An 18859-nucleotide genomic window follows, 5' to 3' on the forward strand; every position below is an offset into this window, starting at 1 on the left:
CAATAGCACCAAGAGGTCCGGTACTATTTAGTTGCTTTATTAGCTATTTTATGCTTTAAATGCCTTCACTGAAATTAGAAACACTGTTCTGGCAGGTACATAAAATTGGAGCTAATGATTAACAGGAAAAGGGAGTGATCCAATAAGCGCTACTTCTGTGCAACCCGCGTTTCCATTTATTCGCAGCAGGGCTTGAGCAGTAGCACTTCCAATGCACATCCTGTTGAGCACTGTAGAGAAAGTGCTCCCGTCTTTAGCAGAACTAATCCTGTCTTTGTTTTCCCGGAAGTAATTCCCAATGAGTTCGGTGGGTCTTGTGCCCCGAACTGCTGCCTTAGGCTACAATCCATACCTGGCAATGCACACCAGGAATTCAGTGGGGCTCAGGTCGAACAACTCCCTCGTGGCTTCTGCTCTTTAAGCTGTGTGAGCTTGTACAATTTAGTTTGCATCGACCGACCTTCATTAGAAGTCTTCCAACAAGCCAAACGAAATTCAGAAGGTGTTGCCTCCTGAATCTATACCCGACTCTTTCTTCCCTGTTACTCTTGTGTGTGTTTTGTCTAAAAGATGTCTAAAGGTCGATCTCGCCGTTTCTTTCTGGAGACGCGGCGCGCGTGTTCCCCAGGCGTCACTCGCCCCGGGGCCCTTTGGCTGCGCGCTGCGAGCTCTGTGCGCCCTGGCGCCGCTCCGCCGCTCCGCATGTCGCTTCTTCGGCTGGGCTGCTGGAGCCCAAGCGGGGATCCTCCGTCCAAGCCCCGGCGCGGCGGCTCGCCTCGGCCTGCCGCCCTTTGTTCTTCCGTCCGCCGAGGGACAACAAAGCGGACGGGCCTCCCTGGACCAGTCACGGCCGCCGGGGCCGGGCGGGCGCAGGTGGGAGCATCTGCAGCTCCGTGGCGCGATTTGGCACGGTCTCGGTGGACGTGGAAAGCGGCTCCTGGCTCCGCAGGGGCAGCGCTCAAGCTTGTGCCGATAAGTGGGTGGGGGTGGCGGGGTCTCACTTCTTTCCCCTGCTGTTTTGGACTTGGGAGTGTGGCGCTTCCCCCCCTCCCCAAAGGGGTGGAATTGCTTGGATCGGCAGCGCCTGGCGCGCTCTCCGCGCTCTCCATCCCGTCCATGCCCGGTGCGCCGCGTTATTGTTTTGGGGAGCCGTTTGGGAAGCGGAGCCAATGCCGCGCTGCTATCTCGGGGCCATATGGAGAAGCTGCACTATTTTGATTACGCCTGGTGTAAACATTTTAATGTCGGATCCTTAAAATCCAGAGCCTCTCCCAAAGGGGATTAGAACATAATCCTCTCGCTCTATAGCTGGAGTGGATTAATTTCGTATTCTCTCAGTGGCGGGTTTGCTCCCTGAAGGCTCGAACAAAAAGACTCCGCGCTCCTTAAATGTGCCGTGGTATTGGGACTTGTAATTGGAGATTTCCAAAGGACAAGTGTAAAAATGACACACTATTAAGAAGGAGCGTTTCATTCGGTGCCTTTTCAGCGGGCGGGCGGGAGGGGGGCGCTTCAGAGGCTGCGAGTGAAATATGTGAAATGTTACACTCAGGTTATGATGTGGGGGAGGGGCGCCAAGTGCCTTTGGATCCCTGTCCTTTTGCTAACCTCACCCAGAAGGCCCAATCCATCCCGCTGTAATGCCAAGGGACAACTGGGAAGGGGGCATCTGCCACCTCCTCACTTGCGCTGTCCCTCCGCGTGCCCAGCGCAGATCGTCCTCCCTTTCTCGGAGAGCGCGCAGGTAGAAGCTGCTTGACCTTTGAGCAGTCGCCCCTGCCTTTGCCTGGCAGCTTGTGCGCTGGACGCGTTCCCGGATCCTATGATCTCCTCCTGCAGGCCCTTTTCTAAGGGGCTGGAGGAGCAGCCACCGTTCCAACGCCAATCCTACAAGCTGGACCCTGGCAACACGCCCTCTACTTTACTTTTTTCTGCCTAAGTTGGGAGAAAGTGCGCAACGCCACGGGTAGGGCATATTTGCGAAGCAATAGCGGAAACTCCTAGCCAAGCCTAAGCCTGACCTCTCCTCTTCCTATGTGCTAAAGCCAGCAGGGTACCTCAAGTGGTGGCAGCGAGGCGGAATTCGACCAGGGAGTGCTTTTTAAAATACACTCCAATGAAGCAGTCCAATTACGTAAAGTTTATTCAAGACAGTTATAAAAGCAAATTAAGAGGGAGGTCATCAGTTGGTGTGATAAAGACAACAAAACAGTTTCTGGCTAATCAGTCTCGTGCAGTCTAGTTTAGCCATGTCATTTGCATCGTCTCTCCTTGCTCACCCTGAGAAAAGTGAAGTCTTCTTGGATATCTATTGACTATGCTATTAACCCTTTCGTTTCAGTAGAGGGGGTTGAGTTCTCCTATAGGAATAGCCACTGAGACCAGTGCACCTCTGCACATAAGGCAAAGGTTGCAATTTTTACAGTTTTAACTCCAGAGATGAGACTCACATAATCAGGTACAGTATTGTTTGAGGGGATAGGCTATCAGCACTGGGAATACCCTAGAAAGGTGAAAATTAAGAAGGATGCAGATTGTGGATTTAAGAAATCTTGGAAGGACATAATCTGATAAATCTCTTGATATGCCTTATATTTATTCCAGCCAAATAGATACGGGGTTCTTCAAAGTGTGCAGGTCTGTAGAAAACATTGGTTATAAATCTAGGATAGTCAACCTGGTACCCTTCAGATGTTTCTGCACTTCAACTCCCATCAGCCCCAGCCACAAGTCCAGTGGCCAGGAATCATGGGAGCTGTAGTCTAACCATATCTTGAACTTACCTCTAAGTGATAAGCAAATGTTCATTTGCTCTTACTGCTGAGTATATTGTTTATCGTTGTACTTTTTTCAAGCACTGAATTAAAAGCCTGATTTTTTAAAAATTGTTTAATTGTATTGTTTTATGGGCTTACTATCAGATGCCACTATCTGGACTAATCCAGAGGTGTCTAGAGCACCATCTGCTCCAGTTTACTTGGATGAGTTTAAATTGTTGCAGCCTGATGTTGACAAACTGCATGGAAGAGGGTCTGACTGATCACTTGTCCTTTCAACTTTTGCCCATTGTGATGTACGAGAGTGAACCTGAGGGGTTTTAACAGCATAGGTCCAGGGAGTCGTGAATGCCATGTTGCAGGATGGGGTACCATTGGCTTTTAAAGATATAGTGTTGTGTCCTCTCCTTCAGAGGACCTTCCTGGACTTAGAACTGTTGAATAACTATTGCCCAATTGCTAACAATCCCTTTTAGGCATGATGCTCAAGATTTTTGTGTCAGTTCAACTTACAGGTGTGCTTGGAAGAAGTGGATTACAGTCTGGGTTCAGGCCCAGTTATGGCACCAAAGCTGCCATGGTCGTCCTAGTGCTACCTTGTAGGCATTTGAAACTGCACACCATAGCTTGGAGCAGTTTCATGGGTTGGAAATGGAGCCCCCTCTGCACCAGACTGCTGTTGTTTCACTCCTACCTTCATGCTTCCAGAGACTTATCAATGTTGAACTATAACTTGACATCATAGAAGTTTGGTGACCCGCAGGGATCACTCTTGGCTCTCATGTTATTCAACATATGAGAAGCTGTTGGAGGATGTCATCAGGGGAGTTGGAGTGAGGTATCAGCTGATGACCTTGAACTCTATGTTGCTTTACCACCTGAATCAGAAAATGCAGTTCAGGTGCTTGATGTGGACCAATAAATTGAAATTTGATTCCAGACAAAATGGAGATGTTGCGTGTTGCAGGCTCTCACCTGTGGGAAATGAGTAAACAACCTGTTCAGTTTGGAGTGGCACTGCCATAGAAATAACAGGTTTGAAGCTTAAAAATGCTCCTAGACCAAACGCTGCCACTGGAAGCTGGCTTTAGTAACTAGGACAGAGATGGTCTGGCTCTAGTGCTGCATGCTCTGGTAACCTCAGGGCTGGACTATGTTGTTGTTGTTTAGTCGTTTAGTCGTGTCCGACTCTTCATGACCCCATGGACCAGAGACCCCATGGACTATAGTACTGCATTATACATGAAGCCTGCATTATACATGAACCCTTGAAGACTGTTCCAAAGCTACAGCAGTTGCAAAATGCAGCGGCCAGGGGGCTGGTAAGAATTCCTAGCTAGGCACAAATTACAGGAGTTCAGAGCATGGTTTCCCTAGTCGTTTTGTGTATTGTGGAATGAATCCCATCTGTAAACTGGGATAGTATGCCTAACTGAGAAGTTGGTGTTCCATGTCATTTTTCCAGAATATCATTTACAGCCCTGAAGAGGTATTGGAACTTGTTTTCTGAGCAGGTTTTGTGGCTTAATGCATGAAATCCATCTAGCTATGTGTGACTGGTGGATATGGATAATTAGGCGAGCTCAGAAGTTAACATTCCAGAGCATTTACTCTGTTTATGACCCAGAGCAGGTAGTTCTGTGGAATATTTTTGTGGTTTGTATTATATATGTGACTTGTGAATGTGATAGATCTGTTGTTGTTTAGTCGTTTAGTCGTGTCCGACTCTTCGTGACCCCATGGACCAGAGCACGCCAGGCACTCCTGTCTTCCACTGCCTCCCACAGTTTGGTCAGGCTCATGTTTGTAGCTTCGAGAACACTGTCCAACCATCTCGTCCTCTGTCGTCCCCTTCTCCTTGTGCCCTCCGTATTGGGGCCTCAGCTTCACGATCTGTCCTTCCAGTGAGCACTCAGGGCTGATTTCCTTAAGAATGGATAGGTTTGATCTTCTTGCAGTCCATGGGACTCTCAACAGTCTCCTCCAGCACCATAATTCAAAAGCATCAATTCTTCGGCGATCAGCCTTCTTTATGGTCCAGCTCTCACTTCCATACATCACTAGTGATAGATCTAGTTAGCTCTGAAGTTGTTGTGCCCTGGCCATTCCTCTCTTACAGATGGGTTCTGGCTGCGAAGGGGTTAATACATAATATTTGAAGGGTTTCCATTCTAAAATATTACGTCTAACGCAACTTCCCGGTTTGGGCATTCCACCATGTTCCATAGGAAAGGGACCATAAACCAACAGTAAGGAAAGTATCACTTGGTAGAGCATGTCAGGGTTGTGGGTTTGAGTCCCATGTTGGGCAAAGTATTCCTGCATCCCAGGGGATTAGCCTAGATGACTCCGTGGTCCCTTCCAACTTTACAATTCCATGATTCTATGTGGATTTCCCTTACTGGACTCTTCCCTACCACCCCACCCAGCAAGAGAGGGCCAAGCAAGCAAGTGGAGTGGTGGTTGCTCTTGCCACCTCTCCCTGGGTGGCCCTCCAGGGCCCAGTCCCCACTCTCCAGCAGACCCGGGCAGGGGGTAAATGAGAGAGATACAGATGTTCTTGCAAAGAGCAGCCACCATCTTTCATTGCACTTTCTTCAGGTGCCGCCACTGGGCCAAATGTCTTTCCCCTGTATGAGCCAGATAAGAGATGGTCAGTGATCAAAGCAAGGAAGTAGCTCCTTGCAGCCACCGCTCAGTCACCCACTTTTTGTTGGGGAGCAGGAAGCAGCTGCCTTCTGGTTCGGGGGGATGGCAGAAGCAATGGGCTGGCGAAGCCCAAAGCAAGGGGTGGTGGCTGGGTAAAAGGACCAGTACTTAACACACCACCCTCAGACACAAGGGCCCTGAGTGCTGACTCTGCTTTCCATCTCTGATACCTCCTCGCTGGGATAATATCAAGGCTTGCTTACTTACATGGGTTTTGATAATGAACTAATCAGGAATATTCATGCTGCTAAGTAACACCCCCCCCACCGCTTTCTTCCCTTTCGCGGAGAAAAAAAAGTTAATGGAAACATCTTGTGATCCTTCGAAACGCCGCTGGTTTGAGTGGTAGCTGTTTTTGCCTAGTTCAGGCTCGTATAGGATTTCACAAGGTCGTTTGTTCAGAGCGCTTGGAAGTGTGAGGGGTTCCTCGCAGGCCTTTTCCTCGGAAATCTCCGCGATGCACTTATTTCCAGCAGCCATTCTGAAAATTAAACCCGGCTCGCCACTGTCATTCTCCCTTGCGCACCCACGCCCCGCACACAAAAGATTTAGGCATTCTCTCTCTCTCTCTCGATGAAGAAAAAGATTTCTTGTTATAGTCTCTGGCCTCCTGACCGCGAACTACCAGCCACTTCCTTTTTATTTTGCCCATATAACAAGCGGGGAGCCGGGAGGTAATTGGGTTAACTAGCTGATCTTCCTTCTGGGAGCGCGCAAGGCCCACTAAACGCCTTCTTATCATGATCGACTATCACGCGGCTCCCCAACTGCATCATCTTTAAGGGACTTTTTTTTTATTTTCTCGCCGAGGCCTGTAAAGCCCCGGCGCTCGGGTGGCGAGGAAGGGTTAAAGGCAGACGGGGGCGGGGAGAGGAGAGGGGCCGGGTGGTGATCGCAGAGGGGCGGAGAGAAGCAGCAGCAGCAGGGCCCGGGAGCTGCTGCTGTTGCTGCCTGGAGAGCTCGGCCTGCCATTACGCACAAAGGCGAGGGGCCGGGGGAATCGAAACCCAAATCCACTTGTAATCGCACGAGAGAATCGCGCGTAATTACTCGAGCGACCGAGATTAAGATTGATGAGCCTTTAAAGCGCCGTTTCGGATCGATCCGCTGCCCTAAGCAGGAGCCCCGCCGGCCAGGAGGGCGGCCCGCTTGCCGGCCTGCTTGCTCGCTCGCTCGCTCGCCGAGCGCCACTGGCGCTGTCCGGCCGGAGGGGGAGGCGGCAGGGAGGACGGAGCAAGGGCGATGCCCAAGCCCCGCGCGTATGGTCCGCATCAGCTGACCGGGGTGAAGAGGCCAGGCTGGCCTATTAGGCGCGGGGAAAACAAGAAAATGAACGAAAATAGAGTTTGTCTCCATATTATCCAGCCCCTGGTGGGCTGGCTTGAGAGCTGTCAGAGGCGGGAAGCCGAGCGTTGCCTAGGGCTGGGTGGAGAGGAGGGAAGGAGGCGATGCTTGGAAGGGAGGGAAGTTGGCGCTGAAATGAGGCCTGCCCCGCTCTCCGTCAGGCCGAGAGACGGGCTGAGGCCGGGCTAAGTGGCGGGTAGGAAGGGGATCCGTAGAGGCAGGAGACTGGGCCCTGGAGGAGGGCAGAGCTTGGCAGCTCAAATGGTGGTCGGACCGAGCGCCAGCCAGCCAGCCCCTACCTCAGCTGCCTTCCCCACAGAAAAGAAGCCGGGGAAAGGCTGCTGGAGAGACACCAGAAACCAAATCCGACCGAGCACAACATTTCACACACACACGGAATCAACAGTCTCAGCACCTAAAGGAAAAAACAACAACAATACCAGCAGCCAGATAATACTATGCCTTATTATTTCCCAGTTTCTAAAATGTGGCATCAGTGTATTGCATTTCATGTTATTTGAATAGATGTCTCGGTTTATTTATCCATATTGGCTCAATATCCCATTATTCCATGCATTTATTTTTATGCGATCTGCATAGATCTCGAGATGGAATTTCCAGTAAGTTCGTTTAGGATCCGGATGGGAAGTCTCCTTAGAGTTAATGTAATAAAGGTCCGCAAACAGCAAAGAGCCTCATGGCACCTTAAATGTTAACACATTTATTATGGCATACGCTTGTCAGACCATCAGATGCCTGGTTCCTATTACTGGTCCTCCTGCTCTGAGGAGCCCCATGGCGCTTGGCTCTAAGGTTGCCGTCGCCAGGACCCTAACTAGGCAGCCTGACTCGCCGAATACAGCCGGATCCGCCTCCCGAGGAAACCTGCAGAGGATTGCGTTGCACAGCACTAGAAATGCCCAAATAATTTCGGGGTTTTCTTGCAGGTTTGAGCTACGATTCTGTGCACATTTACTTGGGACTAAATCCCGATGAATTCTGTAGAATATACATGCGTGTAAGCAAGTTAGAATAACTCTGAATATTTTTGTTTTGGAGTAATTATGCTCTCAGCATTAACATTTCAATAAATTTCAGAGGGAGAGAGATTGTTTCTGGCGTCTTTGCGGAGACAAATCGTTTTCTTTATAACAACTGTTTGTTTCACAATAAAGACTGCACTTTATTTTACACACATACGCATTTTCTTCACACAGAGAGCCCTCGTCTGGCATCTGATGTCTCGCAGATAGTTTTATGATGTAGAAAACACTGCATTGCCTAACGTCCAGAATAATAAAAAAGAAGTAAAACATATTCGATATGTGTGGTGCATAATTTGTATTGTAATTTTATGACTAGATACAGGAAGCGTAAATCTAAATATATTTTATTGGAAGCCCCTGATTTTTATTCCGTGACACTGCTTTTCTAAATATTCGCTGCCCGTCTTAGGCTGCTCTTCATACACACGTGCAAACGGTGAATTTACTGAATTGAGTGGGACCTGCACTCGACCTTTATGGGATCGGGCTTCGAGATAGGAAGAGAGGGGCTATTTTCATCAGCGGGCTGTGATCCCCCCACCCGAACCCCGCTAGTATTCTCAAATCAATCTTCCTAAACACAACCTAGTTCTTGGGTGTTGTTTAGTTTGAAAGACCTATAAAGTGGCCTGCTCTTCCGATGGTCCGTCGACCATCCTTTGAGGTTCAGGCACACACAGCGTCCCGCTTCCTGAAGCCTAGGTGTCCCGGCAGCGCTCCGTAGGCATCCTTCGCCTGAGTCCGACGGCTTCCTCGCTCCGCTCTGCTGTCGTCGGGCAAAGCAGCCGGCCTCTCTTTCGCAGCCTCCTCACGCCGCTCCGTCTTGTCTTGCAGGCCCCGTGGTCCTCAGCACGCCGGCCCAGCTCATCGCGCCGGTGGTAGTGGCCAAGGGCACCCTCTCCATCACCACCACCGAGATCTACTTCGAGGTAGACGAGGAAGACCCGGCCTTCAAGAAGATCGACCCTAAAGTGAGTACAGGACCCAAGTTGGGGTGGGGGGTGGGGGTTGGGGGGAGGAGGGGGAGGTTTCCCATAACCATGAACCAAGTGCCTGGAAGCGCCCCCCTTCGTCTGACTCCGTGGCTGTTTTATTTAAGAGCGCGGCGCGTTAATGATGTAAAATCCGCTCTTACTCCCGCGCTCGCTTTTTAACAAATCTCTCTCTCCCCCCCCCCCCCCGCACTTCTCCCCGAAGGCCTTTGTATGAACGTGGGCAGATTTAGCAGTTAAGCCAATTGCTCGGAAATCCCTCGAGGTAATGGCGGGCCCGCACTCCAGCCTCTTTCCTCGGGCACCCGCGGCAGACAAGGAGACGCGCTCCCTCTCCGTCTGCCTTCGACGCAGTCCCCAGGGACTGGAGCTTCCGCTTCTGCGCGGGTGCGCCTTGCAGGGGCGCGCGGAGCAGCAATTGCACAGCCCGGGCCTGTAGGAACTAGCAAGGTTGGGGTGCGCAAAGACAGAATCTCTCCCGAAGACCCCTAGAGCAAGGAGATAGAGCGGAGATTTGCCTTGTTACAGAATTCAAAAGTTTACGTCCATGTCGTTTTCCATCTCTCCGGATCTATAGTGATATTGTTATTTTAATTTCACTTTCGTAGCCTTGTGTAAATACACACTATTGTGGCCTCAATGTCGAGGCCATCCGTCTGTTGCCCGCCTGCTAACCTTGACAGGAAGAATTAAAAGTGTCTTCCGGATTTTAAAACACACACGCAAGCAAAGCAAAGCAAAGCAAAGCAAAACAAAACAAAACATGGAGTTGGGTAACATGGCGAGTCTAACGGTTTTGCTGCAGCGCATCCAAGCGCGGGCAGAGCGCAGCTGAAGTTTGAAACAGTATCACCTGGGCAGATCTTGAGCACATTGTTGCACCCCCTCAATGCTTGCCGGCATATTTGCCCTTTGGCTGAATCACGGTTTGCATCCGGAAGGAACTGCCTGCTGCGCTCTCTGCAAGGGCAGGACGGGGCTTCTGGCGGAGGCGGCTCCTTTGCTCCGGCGGGGCCTCCGGAGAGGCCGGCGCTCGCTTTCCCCAAACACAACTGGCGGCGGCTTTATGGCCAGGCTGGTGATGTTTAGGGCAAAGGTAGCAACATTCTTTACCTGCCGATTGTTGGCTTGACCCCCGCAAATCTCTGAACGTTGCAGTTTCCCCCTCCCTTCTCTCCAAGTGCTGTTAATTTTGTTACAAACTAGGCTCACTTGGGTAATGCGTGCCTTCAGCTTGGTTCAAAACCGGACAGCCGCGTTAGCCTGGCCCACTAAATCTTTTGAGAAGTAGATTTATTTCCTGAGGGTTGTAAAAATGTTACTCGCTTAATTGCCACACACCAGAGTGTGACCGATGTCGATGGCCTTCAGGACCCCATTTTTTTAGGGTAGGCTACACCGATTTTTATCTTCATTTTAAATTATGCTACTTTTAACAGGCCGTCAAGGGCTTCAGACCCGCTTTACACCGCCCCTCCCCGCCCCCCAAAAAGAGAGAATGTAGCAGACTGAGGGCTTGCACAAACCCAGATGGAATCCAGCACTGAAACTCTTAAGCATATTTATTTTACTTTTATTTATTAGCTTGTAATTAAATAAAATCAGCAACAGAAATTTAAATCACAAAAAGTAATTATCCAGTGTATTTCAAGTGCATTTTTCCAATATATAATTCCAATATTCACAATTATATAAGCAAAATCCAAATTTCTTCTGAATATATTTAAATAACATTTCAAGTATATTTATGGAATGGTAGAAATAGAACAAGCAATATATTTGAAACAAAAAAAATGTAAACTTTTTTTTAGCTTAGACACTTCAAAAGACAAGTAACGAAAGTACCATGATAAAATCTACCTTTTTTTTAAGCGGTATCTTCTTGAGCAGAAAATGTCCTGAAGTATCCAAAATGGCAATTTAACTTCTTTTCACCAAATCACAAAACACTAACACCCACAATTTCAAAGACAATGTGAGATCACAATATTCCATACAAATTTTTTTAAAAAAATGTACAGGGGAAGAGTTGGGACAGTTGTGGTTTGTTTTGTTTCTTTTCCTATCTAACGGTTGTGGTTATTTGGGTGGCATCTTCAGATTCTCTCTTACTCGCACAAAAATCCCGGCCTCCTTATAATCCATTGGTCTGGTTTCTAGGCGGAGTGGTCACAATCAGGCTCAAAACGGCAGCCAATATTGCATTTCCCCTGGTGATAACCATACACGGTTTCGTTTCGTTTTGTTTTCCGGGCAGGCTTTTAAAACCGGGATACCGGCAAGAGTCATAATACTTGCAGTTGGCTTGGTGTGCGTGTGCGCGCAGGCGGGCAGCCTCTTCCCCGAACGCAGGGCGACGTTTGCCCCGTAAAACCCAGCAGAATCCTCCGAAGAGAAAGGCAGTTTTTTCTTTTCTTTTCGCGGGGGAGAGAAGAATAGCGTCGGGCCGCCGCTGGCTGGCCCTCTAAAGTTTCTCCAGACTTTTGGGGTTGGTGAGGATCTCCCTGGCCAGCCGCCACGTTTGTTTGGCCGCGTTTTCGAGGGCCGAGTGCGGCTTGCCCTGGAAGAGGTCTAAGTTGGGCAAGAAGTAGTGCGGGCAGCGCCTGCACTGCAGGCACGAGATGAGCTGCAGCAAGATGCCGTTGAGCCGGTCGCCCAGGCACGACTCGTCCCAGTCCGACTCGCGGGGATGCTTCTCGCACTCGTACGACACCAGAGTCTTCATGTGGTAGTTGTTGAGCGGCTGGCCGGGCAGCTCGAGGTGGCGATCGCGCAGCGTCTTGAGGATGGAGAGGCATTTCTTGCGGCAGCCGCCCATCTGCAGCCGGTTCTCGGCCTCGGCGAACTGCAGCACCCAGGCGTCGCTCTCGGCCGAGCTCTGCTTGCCGGCCAGCGAGTGGCACTCCTTGGAGAGCAGGTTGAAGCCCTCGGCCTTCACCTCGGCCACGCGGTTGGGCCCCGGCCAGGGGATGTGCGGCAGCGGCCAGTGCGCCGCGCTGCGCGGCCAGATGCCCGTGCACTTGAAGGCGGGCGTGATCTGCACCACGTAGCGGTCGCGGATGCGCAGCTTGACCTCGCTGGTGTCCGCCACCATCTTCACCACGTCGCGGTAGCTGCACTTGTCCACGGCCTGCGCCACCAGCGTCTGGAAGCGCGAGCGGATCTTGCGCGCCGACAGGTAGCCCGAGGCCGTGATGAACTCCACCCAGAGCGACATGCTCCGCTTGCGCCCGTCGCTCAGCTTGAGCACGGCGCAGCCGGGCAGCGAGCCGTCGTCGACGAAGTTGAAGACGCCCATCTGGTTGAGGTAGAGCACCACCTCGAACTCGGTGGGCGAGATGACCTCCAGGCCCTCGTAGCGGTTGTCCATCTCGTTGAGGGAGCTGATGAAGCGCGGCTCCTGCACCTCCACCTCCTTCAGCACGTCCGACACCACCTTGCACACCTCGCGGATGGTCTTGGCGATGGCCGCCTTGCGCGCCTGGCACTTCTCGTTGTAGTATTTGTTGAGGTGGTACACCAGCTTGGCCTGCGCCGCGATCATGTTGGGACAGAGATCCGGGTTGTAGACCGGAGTCTCGCAGTAGGCGCTGGGATCCAATGCGGCTGCTAAGGCGGGAGCCAACTTCAGACGGGAATCCGGACGCCCGGCGCGGGGAAGCGGAGCCCCAGGCCGCCCAAAGGCGCTGCTCTCGCCGCCGCCGCCGCCGCCGCTGCTCTTTTTGCTGCTCGGCTCCTCCTCAGCTCCGAGGCTCGCTCGCAGGCTGTCTTTCTCTCTCCTTGCAGGCTGAAGATGGACCCTTCTGCCCCGGACAGATCTCCGAGTCTTTCCCAAACACGCACAGGCACACAAACCCCTGGGTTCTTTGTTGGAAACGATCCTTCAGGGAGCAGAGGAAAGCATGGAAGAGCTGCAGTTAAAAAAAGGGAAGCAAAGTTTGCGCCCAGTTGCAGCCAGGCTCCCACCAGTCAAAATAATAACACATCGGAGCAGGCATTTATTTTTCTCCTGGAGTCACCACGGGGTGTGAGCGTGTGTGTGTGTCTGAAGCGCAATGTTGGTAGTCAGATGGGGGGGGGGGCGGATTTCTGGGTGTTTCTCTTTCTCTCTCTCCCCCTCTGTGTGTGTGTGTGTGTGTCTCCCTGTCTCTGAGTGTGTGTTTATGTCAGGAGAAGCTGGCTGTTGGTTTGTATAAGAGCCCAGATGCACTCGCGTGGAAATTATAAAGGCAGGGCCAGGCAGGCGGGCGGCCAATCGCCACTGGGCTCGTCACGGCAGCCTCTTCCAGCTCCAGCCTGGTTAATTAATCCCTCTCGGGGAGACAGAGAAACGCACAAACTCAAGGTAGGGGGCTGGTGGCAGAAAGGGACCAGCCAGGCCAGCGACCCATTGGGCAGGCGAGGAGGCGGAAGGCGGCTACGGCTGTTGGGGAAAGGACTGCTTGCCACTCTTCTCGCCAGGCGTCCTCCGGAGCCTGCTCGTGGCGCAAAGGGGACCGCAGGTGCCAGGAACCCGGCACCCTTCTCCCGGCGAACTGGAGAGGCGCTTCGCTCCGGGGAAAAGGAAGCGGAGACATCACATGCGAAAACTTGGCTTCAACTGGTGCTGCCTGATAGACGTTGGAAACAGCTGGGAAGTTCTCCGCTTGTCAACCCGGCTATCCTAGTGTTAGAAAGTCATCGGTTGTACGATAGAGGGGAAATATGTACCAGGAGCAGCACCCTCCTCCTCTTTCTTCTTCCTCCCCAATTAAATAGCACAAAAGGCGAGCTGACGGGTCTCAATCGATTGGATGCAAATGGAGGCGCGTTTTTTACCTGGCTGTTTAGATTGGTAGCAGCTGAAGGAAGCGACCAGTCGCTGGCGGGCTTGACAGTTTTCCGGATTGAGTTTCCGAAGACGCGCAGCCCTGGCGAGCAATGAGTTAGTTGCCTTGTTGCCGCCTTTGTGTACCGCACGTGTCGCAAAGGTGCCCAGCCGCCTCCGCTGTCATTAGCAGCAACACTGTGGCAAAGTAAATGGCAACCCACAACTGAAGTGGGCAGGTTTCTGCACCCCACCTCACCCCCGTGTGGACTGTATTTGCAGTCTGGGTGGATTGTAATGGGAACGCGGGACAGAGGAGGAGCGGGAGAAATCGCGGTCAAGCTGGCAGGCAGCTTTTCTGTCCCATTTGGACAGTCCAGGTTTAGGGCAGCTCTAGTTATGAGCCACTATCCCCTCCAGCGCCTCCAAGCAGGGCTGTTGGTTGCGCATAGCCGGCCAAACCTTCTGGTTTGCCGCCTGCTCTCTTGTTCCAAGAAGCAACACAGTTCGGAACTGGGAGGGGAGCCCTGGAGCAGCTCCACCTTCCCCTCTCCCTTGAACGGCTTCCAAAAGCATCTATGAGCATCTTAATGTTAAAATTAATTGGGTGCTGTCTAGGGAAAGTTAAGCGCGCTTTAGTTAATTCGAAATCAATGGGATTTAAGCCTGCATCCTAAAGATGTTGCTCAGAAATATCCATTAAAATCAATTAATAAGCGTAAAACTAGACTGATGGGTGTTTTAAAAAAAATTGCTGCTCAAGCCTATATACGTCTACTCGTAATTAAGTCCCACTGAGTTTAATGGGACATACTCTCAAGTAAATTAATATAGAATTTTAGAGCCTTAGGCTGGTGCCTAAACCCCATGGATTTCAGTAGAAATCAGGCGCGTTTGATTTGCCCTGAATTTAAGCCCCTTTGTTTATCACTTGCTCCCTTAAATCTAATGCATGTCTACTTAGAAGTAAGGCCAACTGAGTTCAGTCGGGTTTACTGCCAAGGAACGGAATAGGATTGCAACCTTATCCTCCTGCACTCTTGCAGAATTCGTTCCTCGGGTGTGAATTATTATTATTATTATTATTATTATTATTATTATTATTATTATTATTATTTCGTTGCATTGATTAGACCGACTTCTAGATAATGGTGAACTTCCTTATCGCCCGGCCCTAAAGGCATTTGCTTCCAAGCAAGTCCATCGACAAGTCGCGTGTTGGGCATTGCAGCAACCTGGTCCCTTTAGGATCCTATTGTGGCTGCTTGGCCCTTCAGATCACCTTTGCGTCTAGCGATCTGTTTGGGTTGCCTTCACTGTGCACTTCTCCGGGCGTGTTAGATCGTTGAATTAGATAGAGGCGAAAGGAGGAGAAACTGGAGCCGCCGCCCAGGGCGCGGGGAGGCAGCGGTAGCGCATCCTCCTGTGGACAAGGATGAGGATCTGGCGGGGCGCGCATTTTCTGCGCGGCCGTTTTCTGTCTGGGCAGGGATTGCAAACGGCGTCGAGACGCTTCCAGACAGCAGCTCACCAGCGTGGCCTTGCCTGAGCTTAGCTTCAGAAATGTGCGTGGGGCAGGGAAGGATCGTGGGCGAGCGGATAGGTTGGGGTCGAGCAGCCCAACAACAGGTGGAGGGGCGCCAGGAGAGACGCTGCGCAAGCAAATCTCTTTCCTGCAGAGAAGAGACCCGTCTGCATCCCGTCCTGCTATTTCCCTTCGCCCTCTCGCCTCTAAGAGGCTAAGGCTTGAGCTTGCGAAGGGGAAAGGCACTAGCGTGGCGCTCTCACATTTTATCTCCTTCATTCCGAGGGTGTTTGGGGTCGGTGGGAGAAGGGACCAGAGTCCTGCGCAAGGAGAGTCTGACAAGCATCTCGACTTTGCTCCTCTGAACCGGGAGCCCGGCCCCGGAGCACAGTCCCTGCACTTCTTTTTAACAGTACTGTATTAGTAGCGAACAGGCTGTGTTGTCCAAATACAGAAATTTAGCTGGAACTGTGCAGTGATCTACTGAACCGCTTAGTACAGGGGAAAACACATAGTAATAAATTGAAATTCGGTTCTCAGTGGAGGTGCAACAAAACTCCTCTGTGATAACTGAAAATCTTCACAACAAAGCACTCTCCTGAAGTGGTTCCTCTATGCTCTTCTAGCTGCTGAGATGACACACACAGTGAAGTCTTTAGACTTATATTTAGCTTGTTTCCATAATGATAAGGTGAAGGTTAGAATCAACTCCCTTTGATTCCTTACATTGGTTAGGATTGAGCTATAAATGGGTTGAATTATCTGTTACACCACAAAGTTGTTAATGTTTCTTGCAGAATATTGTCATTAAATATAAAATAATTACAGCAATTTATAAGCCTGCATTAGCAACATGTTGCTACACCTCATATTGTGATCGGTGCATGTCTACTTTGTATGTAAAATATAATTAATTCAGTGGAACTTACTACTTGGTAACTATGTATGGAATTGGAGATTAAAACTGAAAGCTTGTGTACTTGGGAGAGTAGGTTCTGTTGTAGGCAATGATTGAACTCCAGTTTCACTAGAATAAATATTCCTTTATAAATTTATATATCAAGCTGCTTTTCACATAGTGTTAAAAGTTTTGATTCTTTAAAATTAATTCAGTAACTGATGCAGTTGGTCCAGATATTTTGATTTATTTGAACTGTAAACTTAATCTAATAAATATAGAAGGATAACATTTAGGGATTATATTATTATTATATTAAAAATATTGAATTTGTTGTTGCATACAAAAAAACGTAGGCACTGAGAAAAGTTGTGTAACATAACAATGATGTTATAGAATTTACCATACTAGATTAAAATTAATTCCAATTTTCAAACATTTTGTAAGGCATTTTTTTTAAAGGTGTTTGGAAGTTTTTCACATCCACTTGTAGTAAGGGTGTTTAAAACTAGCCTAGATACAAAATTCAATGTGAACTTTAATTTTATTTTAAAATTTTAGTCCTTCCAGGATTTATGCCAATTTTAATTGCACTGAAGCCAAATGCAACTAAACTGAATGAATCCCTGTGCTTCTCTTTGTGATGAATTGGACTGAATGTTAACAAAGACTTTTACACTTCATAGTCATACAGAAGTCTCACATTAGATGAACAAATATAAATTAAGATGCTTGTTTGAAGGTGGTTAGCACACTTTACATATGCTCCTATATTTAAAATAGTCAGTTTTCTGTTTTCATTACATCCACCTATCAACTGAATCAAGTTTGGTCTTAGCGATAAGGACTTCTATCAGCAGAGCAAGATGAAAATAACCAAGTGGAAATTAGGATTGATAATTGTGTAAGGAATTAAAGGTGTAGGAAAGTCTGAGGAGTGACTTTCTTCAAATTCTGCTGTTGTTGTTCCTGTTGCACAGTCTTGCTCACTTTTACAGACTCTGCTGGGAACTCCGGCCCCCATACTTTCACATTAAATATTTTGTGCAATATTGTTGCAGTATTATTCACAAAGTCTTATCTCAGTTGGAAAAGAAGTGTGCCTAGACTGATTTTGTGTTCAGCAAACATAATTTATTAATTAGCAACTTCATTTTTAATTTTACGAATATTGGCTTTCCAGCTAGAGAAAACATGTTGGTTGCTTTGAATGCACAAGCTCTTCTATTTATGCCACATTGAATTCTCTTTGTGTAGTTGTGATTCTTCACACCACTGTTCATAAGTTTAAAGTCTTGTTTTTTAATATCTGTGTATTGCACTAGGGAAACAGAATATGAAGTGGGTTTTATTGAATTATTTATCCCTGTTGTTGGAGTGGGTTTGAAGGCTCATTTAATGTATCTGATATTCTAACAGTTCTCCACCCCCACCCATTTCATTACACATCATCCTGCAAGCCAAAATAAATTTCTTTTTTCCACTAGAGAAATGAAGCATACATCTTTGTAGCAGATTCACTTTTATTGTCACTGGGAAAAAAATAAAGGTGTATTTTCTTCCAGTTTAATTTATGGTGACTTTGAGTTTTTGTATTTCTTTTGTTATGTCTCTTTCAAACTAAGAGTGGGGAAACATACTATTAAAAGGGTAATCAGAGTAATGTCTATAATGCTTTTTTGATGTTTATAATTATTAAATACTTTATCTGCAGATAGAATGCATTATTATATTACAAAGGACTTGTGCATAAGTTTATTTATTTACAGTTGCTTAGAGAGAAATTTCACAGGGTACGACTCATGCAAAAATTACGACTGTGGCCATACCATTAGTACTTGACACAGTTACAGTCCCAGAGCTTTTTTATACATATATTCTCTGTTCCAGATTTTGCTGAACTACAGCTCCCATCATTCCATTGGCCATGTTGGCTGAGGCTGATGGGAGTGTTCCACGGCTGGTCTAGAAAGAATTATGTTCTCTGCTCTTTTCCCTCCCCCCATTACTTCCTTTCTCCAAAACATTGCAAATGTATTACAAATATTTCAGCAGTGTCATTCGGCTTTTGGGGAAAAAGGTGAACAGGGTTATTTCCACAGTGACTCTGTTTGCGGTTAAGTTGATACAGGTTTCTAATTCTCTGCCTGCCTCCTTTGCATTCTGACTGAGAAGTGCCCCCACAAATTGGACCCCAAACCCAGTATTGTAATGAAGTTTAGGGATGGTTGTTGTCTGTTTTCCTGTTTCCCATGTTCCAGATAATCCATCACAGCATGTAGGAATTTTATAATCTGTGTTTGATAGCTGCCATGGGCTGCTCAAGCCTCTTCTCCTGTCTCTTTGAAATGCAGTTTTTTCATTCCCCCTCCTCTGCCAAAGCACTATCCTAACTGCTTTCCCCATATATATAATTTAGTGCTATGATTCTTGGGAAGCAAGAATTAAAACAGTACAAGCAAAAATCGCATATGAGTATTGTGTATCACACAGAGTCTTATGTCACTTACAGAGCTCAGGCATAGTGGGTAATATCCAAATAATGTTTCTCACAGATTAGTTATGGCGCTGTGCCAAAAATAAGCCAAAGTATCTCCGTAAATTTCCAAAATGGTATTTATACTACATTCTGTTCTTCTGGACACTTGAGAACAACCACTAAGATCTCTCTTTTATGTTTTAAATAAACCATTCAGTGTTGTTAGAAGAATGTTTAAGACAAACACACTTTCTTCTTTGCAACAACAGGTTGTATAGTGCT

General features: G+C 48.5%; 2 protein-coding genes across 4 annotated transcripts in view; one reads left to right on the forward strand and one right to left on the reverse strand.

Annotated features, from left to right (window-relative positions):
* The window catches only part of NBEA (neurobeachin), a 350651-nt gene that overhangs the window by 191989 nt on the left and 139803 nt on the right, over positions 1-18859 (forward strand). For all 3 annotated transcript variants that reach the window (XM_081860054.1, XM_081860055.1, XM_081860053.1), the window contains one exon: positions 8711-8847. In XM_081860054.1, coding sequence (XP_081716180.1) covers positions 8711-8847 — 137 coding nt within the window. The remainder of the gene's footprint in view (positions 1-8710; positions 8848-18859) is intronic.
* Positions 9309-14724, reverse strand: MAB21L1 (mab-21 like 1). Its single transcript, XM_081859337.1, has one exon. The coding sequence runs from the start codon at positions 12410-12412 to the stop codon at positions 11333-11335; it is 1080 nt and encodes a 359-aa protein (XP_081715463.1). The 5' UTR covers positions 12413-14724; the 3' UTR covers positions 9309-11332.

This window comes from Podarcis erhardii (assembly GCF_964252035.2).
Source record: "Podarcis erhardii genome assembly, chromosome: 4".
NCBI lineage: Eukaryota > Metazoa > Chordata > Lepidosauria > Squamata > Lacertidae > Podarcis > Podarcis erhardii.